This window comes from Bufo gargarizans, unplaced genomic scaffold (genome assembly GCF_014858855.1).
Source record: "Bufo gargarizans isolate SCDJY-AF-19 unplaced genomic scaffold, ASM1485885v1 original_scaffold_1311_pilon, whole genome shotgun sequence".
Lineage (NCBI taxonomy): Eukaryota > Metazoa > Chordata > Amphibia > Anura > Bufonidae > Bufo > Bufo gargarizans.
The window spans coordinates 237,611-255,956 of NW_025334303.1; the positions used below are offsets into that span (position 1 = coordinate 237,611).

At 40.3% G+C, this 18,346-nt stretch overlaps 1 protein-coding gene across 11 annotated transcripts in view; it reads left to right on the forward strand.

Annotated features, from left to right (window-relative positions):
• Positions 1–18,346, forward strand: part of LOC122923176 (synaptotagmin-like protein 2) — a 122,576-nt gene that overhangs the window by 84,051 nt on the left and 20,179 nt on the right. For 10 of the 11 annotated variants that reach the window (XM_044273902.1, XM_044273901.1, XM_044273904.1 and 7 more), the window contains 3 exons: positions 3,159–3,224; positions 5,639–8,119; positions 14,204–14,245. In XM_044273902.1, the coding sequence (XP_044129837.1) occupies positions 3,159–3,224; positions 5,639–8,119; positions 14,204–14,245 (2,589 nt within the window). The remainder of the gene's footprint in view (positions 1–3,158; positions 3,225–5,638; positions 8,120–14,203; positions 14,246–18,346) is intronic. The other variant, XM_044273905.1, reaches the window with a different exon arrangement.

The following is an 18,346-nucleotide window of genomic DNA, read 5'->3' on the forward strand; positions in this document are numbered from 1 at the left end:
CATGTACACAGTTCTTTTAGTATATTCTAACCTGAAGCGTCCCCATCACCATGGGAACGCCTCTGTGTTAGAATATACTGTCGGATCTGAGTTTCACGATCTAACTCAAATCCGATGGTATATTCTAACATAGAGGCGTTCCCATGGTGATGGGGACGCTTCAAGTTAAAATATACCATCGGATTGGCGAAAACTCCGATCCGATGGTATAATAGGGACTCCTGACTTTACATTGAAAGTCAATGGGGACGGATCCGTTTGCAATTGCACCATATTGTGTCAACGTCAAACGGATCCGTCTCCATTCACTTGCATTGTTATTCAGGACGGATCCGTTTTGGCTCCGCACGGCCAGGCGGACACCCAAACGACTTTTTTTCATGTCCGTGGATCCTTCAAAAATCAAGGAAGACCCACGGACGAAAAAACGGTCACGGATCACGGACCTGCGGACCTTAAAAAAAAAAAAACTGTTGTGTGCATGAGGCCTAAAGAACATGAAAACCTTATTCTCTGGGTCACTACGATTTATGATGTCAAATTTTTATATTTTTTTTATATTTTCTCCTGCAGGCTGTCGGCTTACCACTGTACCCCCACCCCCTCCTCCAAGCTGACTGAGATCACAGCCAGCTGAAAGGGGGCTACTTAAATTTTTCATATTTCAGGATAGAGATATGGGTCTGGTCTTATTTGAAAGCTGACAATCTAAGATTTAAAATAAGATTAGAATCACATTAAGAAAATGAAAATATCTAAATATTACTTTATTATAAATATATTCCCAAATGCCTTTCATTAGTTATATTGGCTCGTTTTGTCTGAGAAGCAATCATTAGTTGACATAAAATGGCCAGTGTCCTATTAGTGCACACAAAACCTGTCCTAATCACACAACAGGACACAGCCATATCCCCACCTCCTCTCTGTATTTTGTCTCCTCATGAACTCCGTTCCTTCAGAGATTCATATTAAATAGTATTCAGGACCATAATCCCTGACAAGTAGAGCAGAGAGGAGGATAAGGCAGCTCTTTACCTCAGTGTTCTGAAGTAACTTGTCCTGCTGTGTGATTTAGGACAGGTTCTGTGTGTACTAATAGGACGGCGGCCATTTTATTTCTCCTAATGATTGCTCCTCAGACAAAACGAGCCATTATAACTAATGAAAGGTATTTGGGAAATGTATTTATAATAAAGTAATAATTACGTATTTTCATTTTATTATTTCCTGGAGTACCCCTGTAAGGCCAATCGGAGCTCTAGAAAAACTGTTACGTGTAAAGGGAGTCTGTCACCAGGAAATTCACTGATAAACCAGGCACAATGTCTTTTAAAGAGTTAACTCGGCTGAATGTAATGATACCTTTTGCTCAGCAAACTGTTGCTTCTTTTTGGAGAAACAGTACTTTTAATCCATATGCAAATAAGTAGTTAAGTGCACCAAGAGCTGGCCCAAGCCACTCAGTGCACCCTTGCGCCTTCTGCTTTCTCTGTCAGCTCCTCTCTCTTCTTGATTGACAGGACCAGGTGAGAGATAACTTTGAAGGGACCTGGCCCGGTCAATCAAGGCGGGGGAAGCAGGAAGAGCAAGGGTGCACAGTGTCATAGGACAGACCTTGGTGCACTTACCTGCTCATTTGCATATGAATTAAACGTACCTATTTTTTTTGAAGCAATGGATTGGCCCAGATTTACTAATCCTAAAGATGCTTAGTTAGGCTGTCTAGACCTGCACCAGATTTGTCACAGGGGCTCAGGCTGGATGATGGACAGAAATGCACACTTTTCTCTGACTCTATACCAACTAAATGGTTGGTTTACTTTGAGATTTTTATGGCACAATTGTGCTGCAATTTTAGTGCTACTTAGGCCACACCCCTTCCAGCTAAGCCCCACCCTATTGTCAAGTATGTCAGACAGACTTTACACGCAGACACATTGGTAACTCTGGGCCATTGTGACTAGTTTAGCTGAATTTCTTGGTGACCGGTTCCATTTAAATAGGTAATAAGTCATATTGCTAGTAACCTTTTATCAGGCATGCTCAACCTGCGGCTCTCCAGCTGTTGCAAAACTACAACTCCTATCATTCCCGGACAGCCTACAGCTATCAGCCTACAGAAGGGCATGGTGGGAGTTGTAGTTTTACAACAGCCGGAGGGCCGCAGGTTGAGCCTGCCTCCTTTTAGGTGAAATGAGCACACAGCTGGTTGGACAGTATGGACTTTGGTTTGCATACGTTTGCTGAATCAAGTTTCATGCCTCAATTCTTCATAAACCGTTTAATGAATTTTTATTTTTTTTACTTGTAGATATTACCATTCTGAGTTCTTGTAATATTAATATCTTATTTTTAAGGCTTCTCTAGTTTAGAAAAAATATTTTCAAAAATATTATTAGGGTATACTATTTAATAGAAGGGGAGGGGTCCCACAAGCTACAAAGAGCATGTCCTGCGCTGGAGGACTCAGCACGCCCATGGTATTTCCATCAATTTCAATGGAAAATGTGTAACGCATCCATTCTCGTGTGGTGGAGATGCAGGGAAATTAAACACTTGTGCTGGTGGGTTTTACACGATCACTAGGGAATCATTCTAAGGGTCCATTCACACGTCCGCAACTGATTTGCAGTTCGCAAATTGCAGATCCTCAAAACACGGACACCGGCACTATAATATAAATGTATTTTCTTCTCCGTGGATGCGGACAAGAATAGGACATGTTCTATTTTTTTTTTTTTGCGGGGCCGTGGAACGGAAGTGCTGTCCGCATCTTTTGCCGCCCCATTTAAAATTAATGGGTCCGCACCTGTTCTGCAAAATTGCGGAACGGATGCGGACCCATTTTGCGGACGTGTGAATGGACCCTAATAAGGGATTTCCAACGTAGAGAACAGTTTTCGATGACTTATTACTGTAATGGTAACATAAAGAGGCTTATTTATGAAAAATAGTGGGAAAAGAAGGGGTTACCGTCCACCACAGCAAACAATGCGATTTTGGAAATGGACGCTTTGATCTTCTAAATCTATCTTCTTTTCTGTCTTAGAAGAAGAGAAAAAAATATACTATTATTATTATATTTTTTTTTATTTGGTCTACCAAACGTATATAAAAGCTCCCTCCACTCTAAAGCCACTGGTTTTATCTTGTAGGTACAGAAAACATTTACGCTGAAGTGAGGAAACCTTCAAAGTCTACCTCTTCGAATCAAGAAAAAGGTAAACTCATCTTCTGTCTGTTATAATGCCAAAGCATCATAAACCTGATTTACATAAAACAGCCCTTTAAAAAGGTTTTCCACAATTTGCATTAATCAGCTATCCAGTAGACAGGTGATAAATGTCTAACTGCTAAGGAAAGGAAGGAAGGGGGGGGGGGGGGGCTTATGTGCCCCCTCCCCCCAACGATCACTAGAATTAATGAGTTTTATTGGAGTGGCAGTAAAGGCATGTGGCCTGCCGCTCCATTCACTGTCCATGGGGCTGACCAAGATGGAGTACAGCACTGTGCTACGGTAGCTCTCTCGTTCCCATAGACTTTAAGTGGAGGGAGGGCATGCATGGGTAACTGCCACTCCATTAAATGCCTCCTCACTGTGGTCTTGCAGTGAGAAGAAAGACTCCCATTCAATTGACCAGTGGAGGTCCCAACGGTCAGATGTTTATAATTCTCAATACCGGGATAACCTCCCTGGTGTATCTGTCCAAAGGGATGAGAATAGACCTATAATACGAGGTTCCATAGGATTGCCTTCCTTTGACATTCCACAGAAGGTTACCATGAACAGGGGTGGTGGGTAGTTCATGCTCGGTATAAGCAGTCTACAATAATTTTGGCAATCCTGGGGTGTCCCCATACACTGGTAAAGGTGGCTGGCCTTTTGACCACCATAGTTCCTAAAGTATATTTGCATCATAGTATAAAGACAATATGAAGTATAGGGACACAGGAGGGAGTGATATAGCTGTCCAACTTTTAATAAGTCACATAGTTTAATAATAATTTAAACTAGGGTTGTTTCGATACCGAAATTTAGATTCGGTTTCGATACCTTAAAGTATTGCGATACTTGATACCATTCGATACCACGCAAAAAAAATAAAACGCAAAAAAAAGCCACGTGCATTCAGCGTTTTATGGAACGTCCGGCCCATAATCGAAGAGTCCTATCCAATTTTTTTTGGGGGGACAAGGTGACTAAAAAAAAATGCTGAATTGCGCGTTTTTTTTCTTTTACGGCGTTCACCGCATAGGAGAATTTTAAAATATTTTAATAGTTTGGACTTTTCGGATGTGGCGATATGTAATATGTTTTATTGTTTATATATTTTATATGTCAAATTGGGAAAGGGGGTGATTTATACTTAATATTTTAGTGTTTTACTTTTTATTAAATAACCATTTCCCCCCCTTAGGGGCACAAACCTGGGATATTTTAATCCCTTGTCCTATTCACCCTGATAGAGCTCTATTAGGGTGAATAGGACCTCCACACTCTTCCTGCTGTCCTGTGCATAGGACACACAGCAGCAGGGAGGTTAGTGTCCTGGCTGCCATGGTAACCGATCGGAGCCCCAGTATTACACTGCTGGGGCTCTAATCAGAAGCTGCCACCACCAATGAGGAGGTGAGGGGACTCTGTTGCCACTGACACCAATGATTTTAATACTGGGGGGGTGGGGGCGCACTGTGCCACCAATGATTTTAATACTGGGAAGGGGGAGGGCACACTGAGCCACCAATGTTTTTAATATTGGGGGGGGGGGGCTTGGGGGCGGGCGCACTGCGCCACCAACGATAGTTAACGTTTAATACAAATACAGCCGGTGGCAGAAACACATTGCGGCACCTGAGGGGTTAATTGCTGCGGATCGCAGCACCCTGTCAGAAGTCAGGTGCCGGCAATGTGTTTCTGCTGCCTGTATTTGGAATGTATTAAACATTAGTTATCATTGGTGGCGCAGTGCGCCCTCCCCTCCTCTTTGTTCCCATTGGTGGCAGCAGCAGCACAGGGGGAGGGAGAGACTGCTTCCTTCTCCCGGTGCTGCTGAGGGAACATGGCCACGCTGAGCGCAGCGCGATCAATGTTCTCTGCTACTGGGCTGTGTATTAGCACATCCTAGTATCGATAAAAGACAAATCCCGGTATTGTATCGATATCTGGACAAAAGTATCGATTGGGTATCGAAAATTCGATATCCGAAACAACCCCAATTTAAACTGATGCTCTCCCTATTTGTTAAAATTGTCGGAATGATTGATTTAATGATTTGATGACAAAAATTATGTATTCAAAACATGTAGATAACAACAGTTTTATGGTTTTAAACGTATTAAGAAAGTTTATGATGGTCTCTCATCCTGGATTATACAGCCTTGACGATCTGTTAATACTGCGTTTTAGTCCCTATACTTCGGAACATGCTGGACCAATGGTATTTTGGGATTATCTGAATTTGCCATATTCCTATTTATTCTGGGCGTATTTCTATTTTGGATGTTTTTGGTTTTGCTGGTCAAAAATCGAATTCATTTATATCTAATCTAGATTGTGCGTGAATTCTGTGTGATGCTTGTTATCTTGTAGCCTCTGGAAAAAAAAAAAAAACAGTTAATGTTGGTTTTCCCACAGACTTTGCAATGGAAGATGCTCTCATGGAGCCAAGACTTCTTGACCAAAGAGGCAAGACTGAAAAAGCTTACCAAAGAGAAAAATCACTGGAGTTTGGAAAAAGTTATGGTGGAGGTGGTAAAATAAACTATGGATCCAGTTATACCATTATCCAACCAGGACAAGTTTCCACCAATGAAGACATTTTGGCTCCTGAAAAGGCCTCAAATACGCGGTCATCTTATAATGTTTATGAAGATGAACCAAAGCCTAGTATTCATGATGGTGACTATTTCCCAAAGTGGAGACGTCCATATACTTCGGAGAATGAAGATTTATTGGCAGACAGATATGTTAAACCCGATCCTGAAAATAGAACGAATTCCAAGTATTCTCCTGGTAAACACAAAACAGATACTAAATATAAGTCCATGTTTCTTAAAAATACACCTGAAGTTGAAGGTAAAATAGCAGCACCTTCATCCAACTTTCCTGTAGCCCAAACTTTACCATTGTCTTCCAGGCCATTAAGTGGAGATTACCAAACTCGTGAAATAACTTTACGTGACAGTCCAGAAAGAAGAGACTTCCCAAAGTCTGCCAACTTCAAAGTAATGTCGTTGAAAGATAGAATTCATGATATGCCAAGTGAACAGCTGTCCAACCCATCCCAGTTTCAGAGCTTAAAGCATTTCTGGAATGTAGAAGACAAAAATTGGTCTAAGGGAGATGTAGCTACATCACCAGAAAAAATCCTTACAGATGTCTCCAAGAGAAACAAGCCCATCCGAGCTGACTTTATACAAAGAAATTCTAAAGAGATCCCTGTAAGTGACCTCAGTCTCCCGAGTTCATTTGACAGCCTATCTGAGGAGGAACAAACTTCTCAGAAAGTAGCTTCTTGGTTAGCACAGACTCCTACTGTTTATGGGGCTGAGCAATTAAATGCTGATGAAGATCAAGTCCAACCTGGTGAAGAAGTTATGGAAAACATTGATAAGACTGTGATAAACAGGAAAAACCAAGCTGAAGAGTTTTCAAGTGCCCTTCAGAAACTAACAGCTGAAGCTTTAGAAACTCCTAAGGTTACAGAACCTGAATATGTGAAGAGTAAAGACAAACAGATTTCTCCTTTTAAGGAGTCGGACTTGTTGGATCAGAAGAAAAACACAACTACATTTTCAGTATCTTCGGCAGAAAAGAAGCTTCCTCCTACAAAGTTTTATGAACGTGTTGTACAAATTAGTAACACACCATCCCCTGCTAAAGAAACAAATACATCCCCTAAACAGTCTCCAGAAGAAGAAATTGAAGAAAGTGTAGAGAGAAGTGTTGCACCAGCAAAAACGGCAAATGAGTTCAAAATTGGTTTTCAGAAGCTGATGGAAGAATATGAATCTGTGCCCACCAAATCTGACCGTGAACACCAAGAAGACCCAAACTCAAAAGGTAAGGAGCAACAACTGATTGAAACGGAAGAGATCATAGATAAATCCTTTGTTCCCAAAGGGAATGATCATCAAGAATTTATTGCAGCACTGAATAGGTTGAAAATTGAAGCCTCCACACCATCTATCGTTGAAGATCAGGATGAGCAACCTGAAACAATATTGATGCAGAACTCGGCGAGTCCTGTAAAGTCTTCATTTAAAATTGGTTTTGAACATCTCATGCCAGCCGAAGAGGATACACATGAGTCTCCTCAGAAATCCAGTGCAAATTACACAGTTCAGTCATCTCCACACCATAATGAAGATACAAATGGGATTGAAGAAGTGGTCGAGAAAACATCAGCACCAAGTCGAGTAGATGAAAATGATTTTGGTGCTGCGCTAAAGAAACTAGAGCAGGAAGCAGCTGCCGTTGACCCTAGTGAACCAGAGGATAACTATGAAAAGCCAAAAATAACTCCAACTTTGCAAAGTGCAAGGAGCACTTCTGCTGTGCAAAGCTTTGAAATTCCAAGGTCTGATATACAAAACATGGCTCCCTCATCTAACTTCATGGAAAAGAAATCTGCATTCGAAGATCCTCTGTATTCTAACAGAAGCAGAAAGTCATCCGTGGAAGCTAAGGATGCTTATGTGACCAACACAATTCCTGAAAAAGAAAAACCTAAATATTCTTTTTATAGACAAGAAAATCTTCCAGTGGAAGAAGAAACCATAGAAAAGACCATTATTAATACCGAAGAGAGCAATGCGGACTATAAGAACAGATTAATGCGTCTGGAAGAAGAATCAGCAACTTTGTTACCAGAAGAACTGGAGGATCTATCAGTTGATGACCCACTCCATGTTTCACCGGCTCCGACAAAGGAAGTATTTATTTCAAAGAAAGTGTTTAACAGTGAATCAATGCCAATTGAGCTACCTTCTTCAAGAGGTATGCCAAAGGACCTCAGTCAACCGCAACCCTATGCCTACAAGGAGCTGGCAAATAATCCTCAATCTCCATCTGATCAGTCTGGCTCTTTCACAGGAAGCGCAGGAAATGTGCTATGTGAGATTTTTACTATTATTATTTATGATCATCACTTTTATTATTCTTGAGGTTCTCCACCAAATCCTTTGTTTGCTTACGAAATGTGTCGACAGGTACTTATGTCTATATATTCCCATTAGGGCATATAAATGTCATTGGGAGGGGGCTCTTGCCCAGGACCCCTGTCTGAGTCGATAGCAGATAGCAAACGGGGGACACCAAACATGACACCAGTGGACTCAAACGTGTTAGTCGGGAACCTTTTTGTTCTCAAAAAATTATATCACTGACAGAGGGTCAAAGAATTAAAAAGTTTAGCAAAATTATGTACATCACAACTAAAATAAGGACTTGTCAAAACATTTATGAAGGTTTAAAAATGTTTTTGGTGTAGAACCTCTTATGTCCAAGAACAATTTATTTATTTTTAACAAAAAGTAGAAAATGATGACTTTTGACTCAGTCTGGTTTAATGGTAATTAGAGAAATTATAATGCTTTTGTTGAACAGAATTAAAGGAACGCTCCAGGTAAAAATATACACTGTTATGCCTAGTGCAGGGCGTGAATGGGTGGGACATGACAACATTCTGTCAAGCTGTTTGAATCCCAGTGTCTTGTATTTCAGCCTTGGTCTCTGCTCTCGGCATAACACTGTTATTTATTATGCCTGGAGTCTTTCTTTAACTATGTGACAACAGGTGTAACTTGTAGATTACAGCGTTTTTTCTTTGGCCTGGTGGGTGGATGTGACACGGTAATCTTGCGTGTATATATATATATATATATATATATATATATATACAGGTTCTTCTAAAAAAATTAGCATATTGTGATAAAGTTCATTATTTTCTGTAATGTACTGATAAACATTAGACTTTCATATATTTTAGATTCATTACACACCAACTGAAGTAGTTCAAGCCTTTTATTGTTTTAATATTGATGATTTTGGCATACAGCTCATGAAAACCCAAAATTCCTATCTCAAAAAATTAGCATATTTCATCCGACCAATAAAAGAAAAGTGTTTTTAATACAAAAAAAGTCAACCTTCAAATAATTATGTTCAGTTATGCACTCAATACTTGGTCGGGAATCCTTTTGCAGAAATCACTGCTTCAATGCGGCGTGGCATGGAGGCAATCAGCCTGTGGCACTGCTGAGGTGTTATGGAGGCCCAGGATGCTTCGATAGCGGCCTTAAGCTCATCCAGAGGTTGAGTCTTGTTGGGTCTTGCGTCTCAACTATCTCTTCCCAATATCCCACAGATTCTCTATGGGGTTCAGGTCAGGAGAGTTGGCAGGCCAATTGAGCACAGTAATACCATGGTCAGTAAACCATTTACCAGTGGTTTTGGCACTATGAGCAGGTGCCAGGTCGTGCTGAAAAATGAAATCTTTATCTCCATAAAGCTTTTCATCAGATGGAAGCATGAAGTGCTCCAAAATCTCCTGATAGCTATCTGCATTGACCCTGCCCTTGATAAAACACAGTGGACCAACACCAGCAGCTGACATGGCACCCCAGACCATCACTGACTGTGGGTACTTGACACTGGACTTCAGGCATTTTGGCATTTCCCTCTCCCCAGTCTTCCTCCAGACTCTGGCACCTTGATTTCCGAATGACATGCAACAGTCCAGTGCTGCTTCTCTGTAGCCCAGGTCAGGCGCTTCTGCCGCTGTTTCTGGTTCAAAAGTGGCTTGACCTGGGGAATGCGGCACCTGTAGCCCATTTCCTGCACACGCCTGTACACGGTGGCTCTGGATGTTTCTACTCCAGACTCAGTCCACCGCTTCCGCAGGTCCCCCAAGGTCTGGAATCGGTCCTTCTCCACAATCTTCCTCAGGGTCCGGTCACCACTTCTCGTTGTGCAGCGTTTTCTGCCACACTTTTTCCTTCCCACAGACTTCCCACTGAGGTGCCTTGATACAGCACTCTGGGAACAGCCTATTCGTTTAGAGATTTCTTTCTGTGTCTTACCCTCTTGCTTGAGGGTGTCAATGATGGCCTTCTGGACAGCAGTCAGGTCGGCAGTCTTACCCATGATTGCGGTTTTGAGTAATGAACCAGGCTGGGAGTTTTTAAAAGCCTCAGGAATCTTTTGCAGGTGTTTAGAGTTAATTAGTTGATTCAGATGATTAGGTTAATAGCTCGTTTAGAGAACCTTTTCATGATATGCTAATTTTTAGAGATAGGAATTTGGGGTTTTCATGAGCTGTATGCCAAAATCATCAATATTAAAACAATAAAAGGCTTGAACTACTTCAGTTGGTGTGTAATGAATCTAAAATATATGAAAGTCTAATGTTTATCAGTACATTACAGAAAATAATGAACTTTATCACAATATGCTAATTTTTTTAGAAGGACCTGTGTATATATATCTGCTTCGTAGCTACTCTAACATAGTTGACCCCCTGTGTTTTGTACTTACTATGTGTGATAGAACAAAAGCTGTTAGCGCCCCCTGAAGTATGATACAGCCAGTATGCTTACATTTGAAAGCCACTAACGGTGAAAAGGAGAAATCTCTACCTGTCGGTGGTCCTGTATTTCCTGGAAAGTGAAGGCACTAGGGGAGATTAGGCTACTTTCACACTTGCGGCAGAGTGATCCGGCAAGCAGTTCCGTTGCTGCAATCTGCATGCAAACGGACAGCATTTGCAGACTGATCCGGATGCAGATCCGTCTACAAATGCATTGCAAGAACGGATCAGTCTCTCCAGATGTCGTCCGGAGAAACTGATCCGTTATATATATATATTTTTTTTTCACATTTTTACGGGTCTGCGCATGTGCCGACCGGAAGGACGGATCCGGCATTCCTGCAACTGATCTGGAATTTTGGATGGAGATAATACCGCAGCATGCTGCGGTATTTCCTCCGTCCAAAACGTCATTCAGTGACTGAACTGAAGACACCCTGATGCATCCTGAACGGATTTCTCTCCATTCAGAATGCATGGGGATGAAACTGATCAGTTCTTTTCCGGTATTGAGCCCCTAGGACAGAACTCTGTGCCGGAAAAGAAAAACTCTAGTGTGAAAGTACCCTTAGTTACCTAGGAGCAACTGGTCAGATTAGTATTTTGCTGTTGCATACTATTTTTAAGTATTTTTGTTCTCTATTGCAATTTATTACTTTTAATATTGTGCCTTTTTAATTATTTTTAATGGTAGATAATCCTAAAAAATAAATATTACAGTATATAATTAGAATTTTTGAACTGCCTTCTGCATTGATGGTGCTCCTCATAGTTAGGCCTCGTACACACGACCGTATGTATTTTGCGGTCCGCAAAAAATACGGATGACGTCCGTGTGCATTACGTATTTTGTGGAACGGAACAGCTGGCCCCTAATAGAACAGTCCTATCCTTGTCTGTAATGCGGACAATAATAGGACAGGTTCTATCTTTTTTGCAGAACGGACATCCGGAAACAGAATGCACACTAAGTACCTACTGTTTTTGGGGTTGTTTTTTTTGCGGACCCATTGAAATGAATGGTTCCGTATACGGTCCCCGAAAAAAATGGAACGGACACGGAATGAAAATACATTCGTGTGCATGAGGCCTTACTGAAAGGATGATGGTATTGTAGTACATATTTACAAGATTGTGTCCAAAGTTATCAGAAAGTCGCAAAATCCAAAGGAAATGTATTTCAGACTTATCCACTTGCTTCTCCCAGTGGTTTCCACTAGTAATATTTATACGCTATCCTCAAGTAAGGGGATCTGACTGCTGGGGAAAAACAGGGGTCCTGGAGTCCTCTGAGAATGGAGTGGTGTTGCGCTTTCAAGATTACGTCTCCATTTATTTCTGTGGGACTGCCAGAAGGGGCACCTAGAACTGTACTTTCCGGTCCCATAAAAGTGAATGGAGTGAATAGAGGACTCCTGATCCCCATAATGAATAGGGGGACATGTGCTGTTAGTGAGAACCCCCCCCCCCCCCCCTTTAATTCTATGCAATCGCAACCTCATATTGAACAGTATATCTTAATCATATATATTTGCATTGGAAAAATTCCTGCTTTATTCACAGGATCTGCAATGATTTCTGCACTGGGAATAAGAAAGTGTATCAGCTTATCCCAAAGTTTATCTTTAGACACTGTATAATGAGGTTCCGCAATGTTTTAATACACTGTGTTACAGTTCCTCATCATTTTCAAAATTAATGCTTGTTGTCAGTGAATACAACAATTCTATGCAATTTTCTACATTCACTTAGCTGCAGAAGGTTTCATTGCATCAGTGTAGGCAAGAGCAGACTTGCCTGGCTGCTATATTATATCAGTCTGCAGATATGTGGAAAGATATGTTTTGGGGTGAAAAGAGGTTACCATTTTCTGATAGCAAACAGAGATTTTGACAATGGTAAGAACCTGAGTCTTAGTTTATTTGAATGCAGCTGAACTTTTCATACGACGATTAAAGGGGTTCTGCAGTTTGTTTAAACTGATGATCTATCTTCTAGATAGATCATCAGCATCTGATCGGCGGGGGTCCGACACCCGGGACCCCCACCGATCAGCTGTTTGAGAAGGCAGCGGCGCTCCAGGAGCGCCGCGGCCTTCTCGCAGTTTACCGCAGGCGCAGTGACGTCACGACTTGTATCAACTGCCTGGGCGCGGCTAAGCTCTGTTCACTTGAATTGGGCTTAGCCGCGCCCAGGCCAGTTGATACTAGTAAACGCAGATCAGATGCTGATGATCTATCCATAGGATAGATCAACAGTTTAAAAAAATTGCAGAACCCCTTTAAGCTTTATTTACATATGACTAAAAATTATTTTATTAACTTCAATTTTTTAAATTAAATTAATGTTGCCTATAACAATTCAGATTTCAGATGCAGGGTTGCAAGTAAGAAAATACTTGTCTTTACTCTTTCGTGTATGAACGGCCTTTACATTATTTATCATTTGATATTGGTGCATCATTATTGTGCATCATTCCTTCGAGTATGTCCATCTCTTCTGTATTCCCCCCTCCCCCATTTACTGCTCCAAAGCATGTCCAATAAAACAATAAAAAAAAAAAATAATTGAAGCAAATTCATAAATATTCTACATTTTTGGGCCAAAGCTCCTTAACAGATGTGTTACTATAGCTACAGACTACAAACAAGCTCTGTTTAGTCTGATTCTAAAGTCACTCTTTTTCAATCGGTCCCTGTTTATAGGTCATCAGTATCTGATCGGTGGTGGTCTGACCCATCCCCTGCCTGGGCAATGTGATGTCACATGGCCTGGACCAGGGGTGGGCAACCTGCAGCACTCCAGCTGTTGTGAAACTACAACTCCCGGCATGCATACTTGCTCTGCTCTTCTCAGAAATCTCATAGAAATAAATGGAGCATGCTGGGAATTATAGTTTCACAACAGCCAGGTTGCCCACCCCTGGCAACTCGGTTCTGTTGAAGTGAATGGAGCTCAACTGCGATACCAAGCACAGCCACTACTTCTGGTGCCGATGTGCCTTCTTAAAAAGCTGATTGGTGGGGGTCCTGGGAGTTGGACCCCACTGATCTGATACAGATGACCTAAAAAAAATCTTGGAAAACCCCTTTTAAATGTATGTTCGCATGACTTATGAGACTGACGAAAGGAAGTATGGCTACGGGGTCAGAATACACAGTTTATCTGTAACAATGGAGACACATAGGTTTGTATAGGAGCTGTATATACAAAACGGTACATTTTTTATGAACATAAAAATTTGCTGTGATGAAGGACCTAGCCTTCATTTTTAAATAATAGATTAGCCTTCATTTGTATATATTTTGTAGCTTAAAATTTTTATTTTTGTATCTCTACTGTAGCATTTGATTATGCCCTGTTCTTGACAAAGTCAATAGTTTGTATGTTATTTTTAATTTCCGTAATTTAAAATAACTCCAGATGAAGAAAAAAAAAAAAAAAGCTAAAACATAGGCTAGTGAACAAGTTTTTTGTTTTTTTTTCTTATACTGTATTCGTGTAATATTGAATTTTGTGAGGCCCCATTATGAAACTACAGGTCAGGTAGAATAGAAACCCATATTTGTCCAAATTATAGAAAGGCATTTGTTTTCTCTTTTATGTTTCAGATAAGAAGCCAGGCAGTTCCGAAGTATCAAACTCTAAGCAAGGTAAGCCAGCTCTTGCAGGCAGCCAAAGTGACTCCAGTTCATCCAAAGATAAATATACAATTGAGGTCATGAAGGCACAGGATGAGTCCATAAGTAAAGTTCTAGATTGGTTTAGTCGCAGTTCTGACTCGGTTGATGACCGAATGCCATCTGTGGGTTTGTTGGAGGAATCAAAAACTAGACCCCAAAAGCTAATTACTAATGCTGACAAATTGGAAGATAAGGCCTCTAGACATGATGTTGATAATTTAGTTAGTGGAAGTGAAGCCACACAACAGATGAATCCCACTCCCCAAATGACTAGGAATTTGGAATCCAAAGAGGACATGAAGACTATAGATGGTGACCAGCCAGAGATTATGAATACAAACTCTTTATCTCCTGTAGAAGATGAATTCGTTCCACCTCATCAGATGCCTTTAAAAGAATCTTTGGAGTTTGGAAAGAGCGGAAGTGGATCTGGAAAAATTTTGCATAGCTCAATCAATGAAGATTCCCTTCAAAAAGACCTGCAACATTCTGTGCAAGGAGAATTTGAAAAAGGCAAAGAAAGTTTAACAGAATCCTTGGAGTTTGGAAAGAGTGGAAGTGGATGTGGAAAAATTCAGAGTAGCTCAATCAATGACAATCCCCTTCAAGAATATCTACCACTTGATGTGGAAGGAGTATCTGAAACAGACAAAGACAGTTTAACAGAATTATTGGAGTTTGGAAAGAGTGAAAGTGGATGTGGAAAAATTCTGAGTAGTTCAGTCAATGATGATTCAATTCAAAAACATCCACACTCTCCTGTGGGTGGAGTATTTGAAAAAGACAATTTGGAAGCTGAAAAAGAAGAGAGTAGTGAATTGAAGGAAAAGGTGGCTTCTTTGGATGAGGATGATACAGGAGAAACTCCAGTGAGTAAGCTAATAGAACTCGAGGAGGTTTTGAGTCCTACTTTAGAACAAAAAGACCAAACTTCCAAAAACATAGAGAAGGATATGTCAATTATTCCACAAAGGAGAGTTAGTGATATTAAACTATTGTGGGAAGGGGATAGATCATCTCAAGATGCAACCAAACAGCCAGTCTTAAGTAATACTGAGAATCCTTTAAGTCCAGTCAAATTATCCATTACTCCAAAAAGTGGTTCTATTGACAGTGATTCCCCTCAAGAGTATACACAACTTCCTGTGGGAGGAGTATTTGAAACAGACAAAGAAAGGTTAACAGAATTATTGGAGTTAGGAAAGAGTGGAAGTGGGTGTGGAAAAATTCAGAGTAGCTCATCAGCTAATGAGGATTCACTTAAAAAATATCCACAATTTCCCATGGGGGGTGTATTTGAGGGAGACAAAACAAGTTTGGAAGCTGAAAAGGAAGAGGGTAGTGAACTGAAGCATAGGGTGACTTTATTGGATGAGGATGACACTGGAGAAACACCAGTGGGTAAGGTAAAAGACCAAACTAAGTTTTTGATTCCCACTTTAGAACAAAATGAAAACACAAGTTTAAAAAACACAGGTGAGGATGTAGCAATCATTCCACAAACAAGAGCTAGTGATGTTGAACCACTGAGGGAAGGGGACAGCCCATCTCAAGATGTAACCATAAATAATGTCAAGCATCCTTTTAGTCCATTTGAATTATCTACTGCTCCAAAAATCAGTTCTTTTGACAGTGATTCCCTTCAAAAAGATCCACAACTTGCTGTGGGAGAAGTATCTGAAACAGAAAAAGAAAGTTTAACAGAATTATTGGGATTTGGAAAGAGTGGAAGTGGAGGTGGAAAACTTCAGAGTAGGTCAATAAATGATTCCCCTAAAAAATATCCACAACTTTCTGTATTTGAAAATGACAATAAACGTTTGGAAGCTGAAAAGGTAGAGAGTAGTGTATTGAAGGAAAAGGTGGCTTCTTTGGATGAGGATGATGCAAGAGAAACACCAGTGGATAAGGTAAAAGACAAAACTAAGGTTTTGACTCCTACTTTAGAACAAAAAGAAGACCAAAGTTCCCAAAAAACAGAAGAGGATATATCCATAATTCCACAAAGGAGAGTAAGTGATATTAAACTATTGTGGGAAGGGGATAAGCCATCTCAAGATGCAACCAAAAAGCCAGTCTTAAGTGATATCAAACATCCTTTTAGTCCAGTTGAATCAATTACCCCAAAAAGCGATTCTTTTGACGGCGATTACCAGAATGGTGCAAGCCTTGTGACTTTTAAAAAAGTGATAGTGGAGGATGAAGATGACCCCATATCCCCTATCAATCAACTAAAATCATTTTGGGAAAGTGATAGGAACAAAGATACAACAAAAGGTAAACCAGATGGACAGTCCATGGAGAATGAAAACTGGACTGAGCACAAACTGGCACCTATGGCAGATCCAAAGTCAAAATTCAAAACGAGGCACACAATACAAACTTTTATTGAAACTGATAAATCTACTGACCCAGAGAAAATTTTTCCTGGAAGACGTGTTTCACTTGGTGAAGGTGCAAATGAAAGTCTAAAAGATCGCATAAAATCCACATCCTTCCAAAGTTTAAAACATTTCTGGAATACATCAAATAAATCAGACAATAAGTGGAATAATCAAACCCTCCCAGAAAACTCCACTAAGCAGTTTGGTTCCAATCCTGACATAAGAATCAAAGAACCATTCATATTAAAAGCTAAAAGTAGACTAGCAGCAACGAGTTTGCATGATATTAGACAGGACCCATCAGCTGTTTCTCAATTTCAGGCATATAATGCAGAACCTACTTCTAGGAAATTTAGCAGAGGAAATGGTAAAAAGGAAGACCAACAGAAGCCAGTAAACAAAACTGAGATAAATCCTAGTCACACTAGTGGTGGAAATAATAAACCTGAGAAGCCAATAAGATCAGTTGATGTAGTGCTTCAGAAAAGTTTGATACCCTCCAACTATCAGAAATCTTCCAGTACAGTTGCTGATAAGCGTGAAGCCAAAGAAGGTTCTGGCATATCCGATGAAAAGCAAAGGGCACTTACAAATGTCTTGGAAAATTCAGTTGATCCAAAAAAGATTGCAGAAAGTGAAACTAGCCTAGGGTTGAAAACCTTACAGGATGAGTTATTGGGTAAAAATATTAATTCACCAGAAGAAAAGCCCCAGTCCACAACTTTTGAAAATTGTCCCGATGTTCAAAGTGTGTATCGAGATGAAGAAAATGGGGAAATTAATGAGAAGGGTCGAAAAATGCTTCTTGTAAAACAAAATGGATTTGATGTTGTTTCACCTGTACTTTCTAATGTAGCTGAGCCTCTACAGGAAAACAAGAAAGAACTTTCAGAAAATGAGTATTCTACAGGAAAAGATGAAGCATCTGATTTGAGGGAGGTGGTTAATGAAAATATTGAAAAAACTGTCATTCTGCTCAAAAATGACCCTAGTGACTTTGATAGAAAATTACAAAATCTGTACAATGAATCTCTGAATACAGTAGACTTTAAAAATGGAAATCTGACCGCACATGAGTATATGGGCATAGACGAACCTGTCCAAACTTTTAGTAAAGTCCTGGCAGTTTCATCAGGACCATATAAGGACAATCAGCCTATAATAATCAATATTTCATCCAAAAAGACAGAGATTGGGAATAAGGATACAACCCAGCCTCAGCAGGACAATCTCACTGAAACAAGTTTAATTAGGCATGTACATTCTGATATCCCCACTGCACTTGGTCAAACAGTTGCTCTACCTTCCAGTGACATCACAAATATAAATTCTGAAGAACTTGCATCTGAACTAAAAGGTTCTTTATCCAGGGAACCTGAAGTAAATGAGATATCATCTGAACCAAACGCTAAGTATAATGCTCCCCCACCAGAAAAGCTATGCAAAAAAGAAATTATAGAAAGAATTGAGATGCCGGTTGTCCTACCCAAAACTCGTTCTAGTTATTTTGATGATAAACTTAAACAACTGTATGAAGAGTCACAAAATTCTCAGCCTAATCTTGAGGAGACTGCAGACAGTGTGGCTGAGAATAATGAGCATGCTGGGGTAAAGAGTGAAGCCAATGTTTATTTGTATTCTAGTGAACCAAAAAAAACATTCCTTAAGTTGTCTACAGTAAATTTGG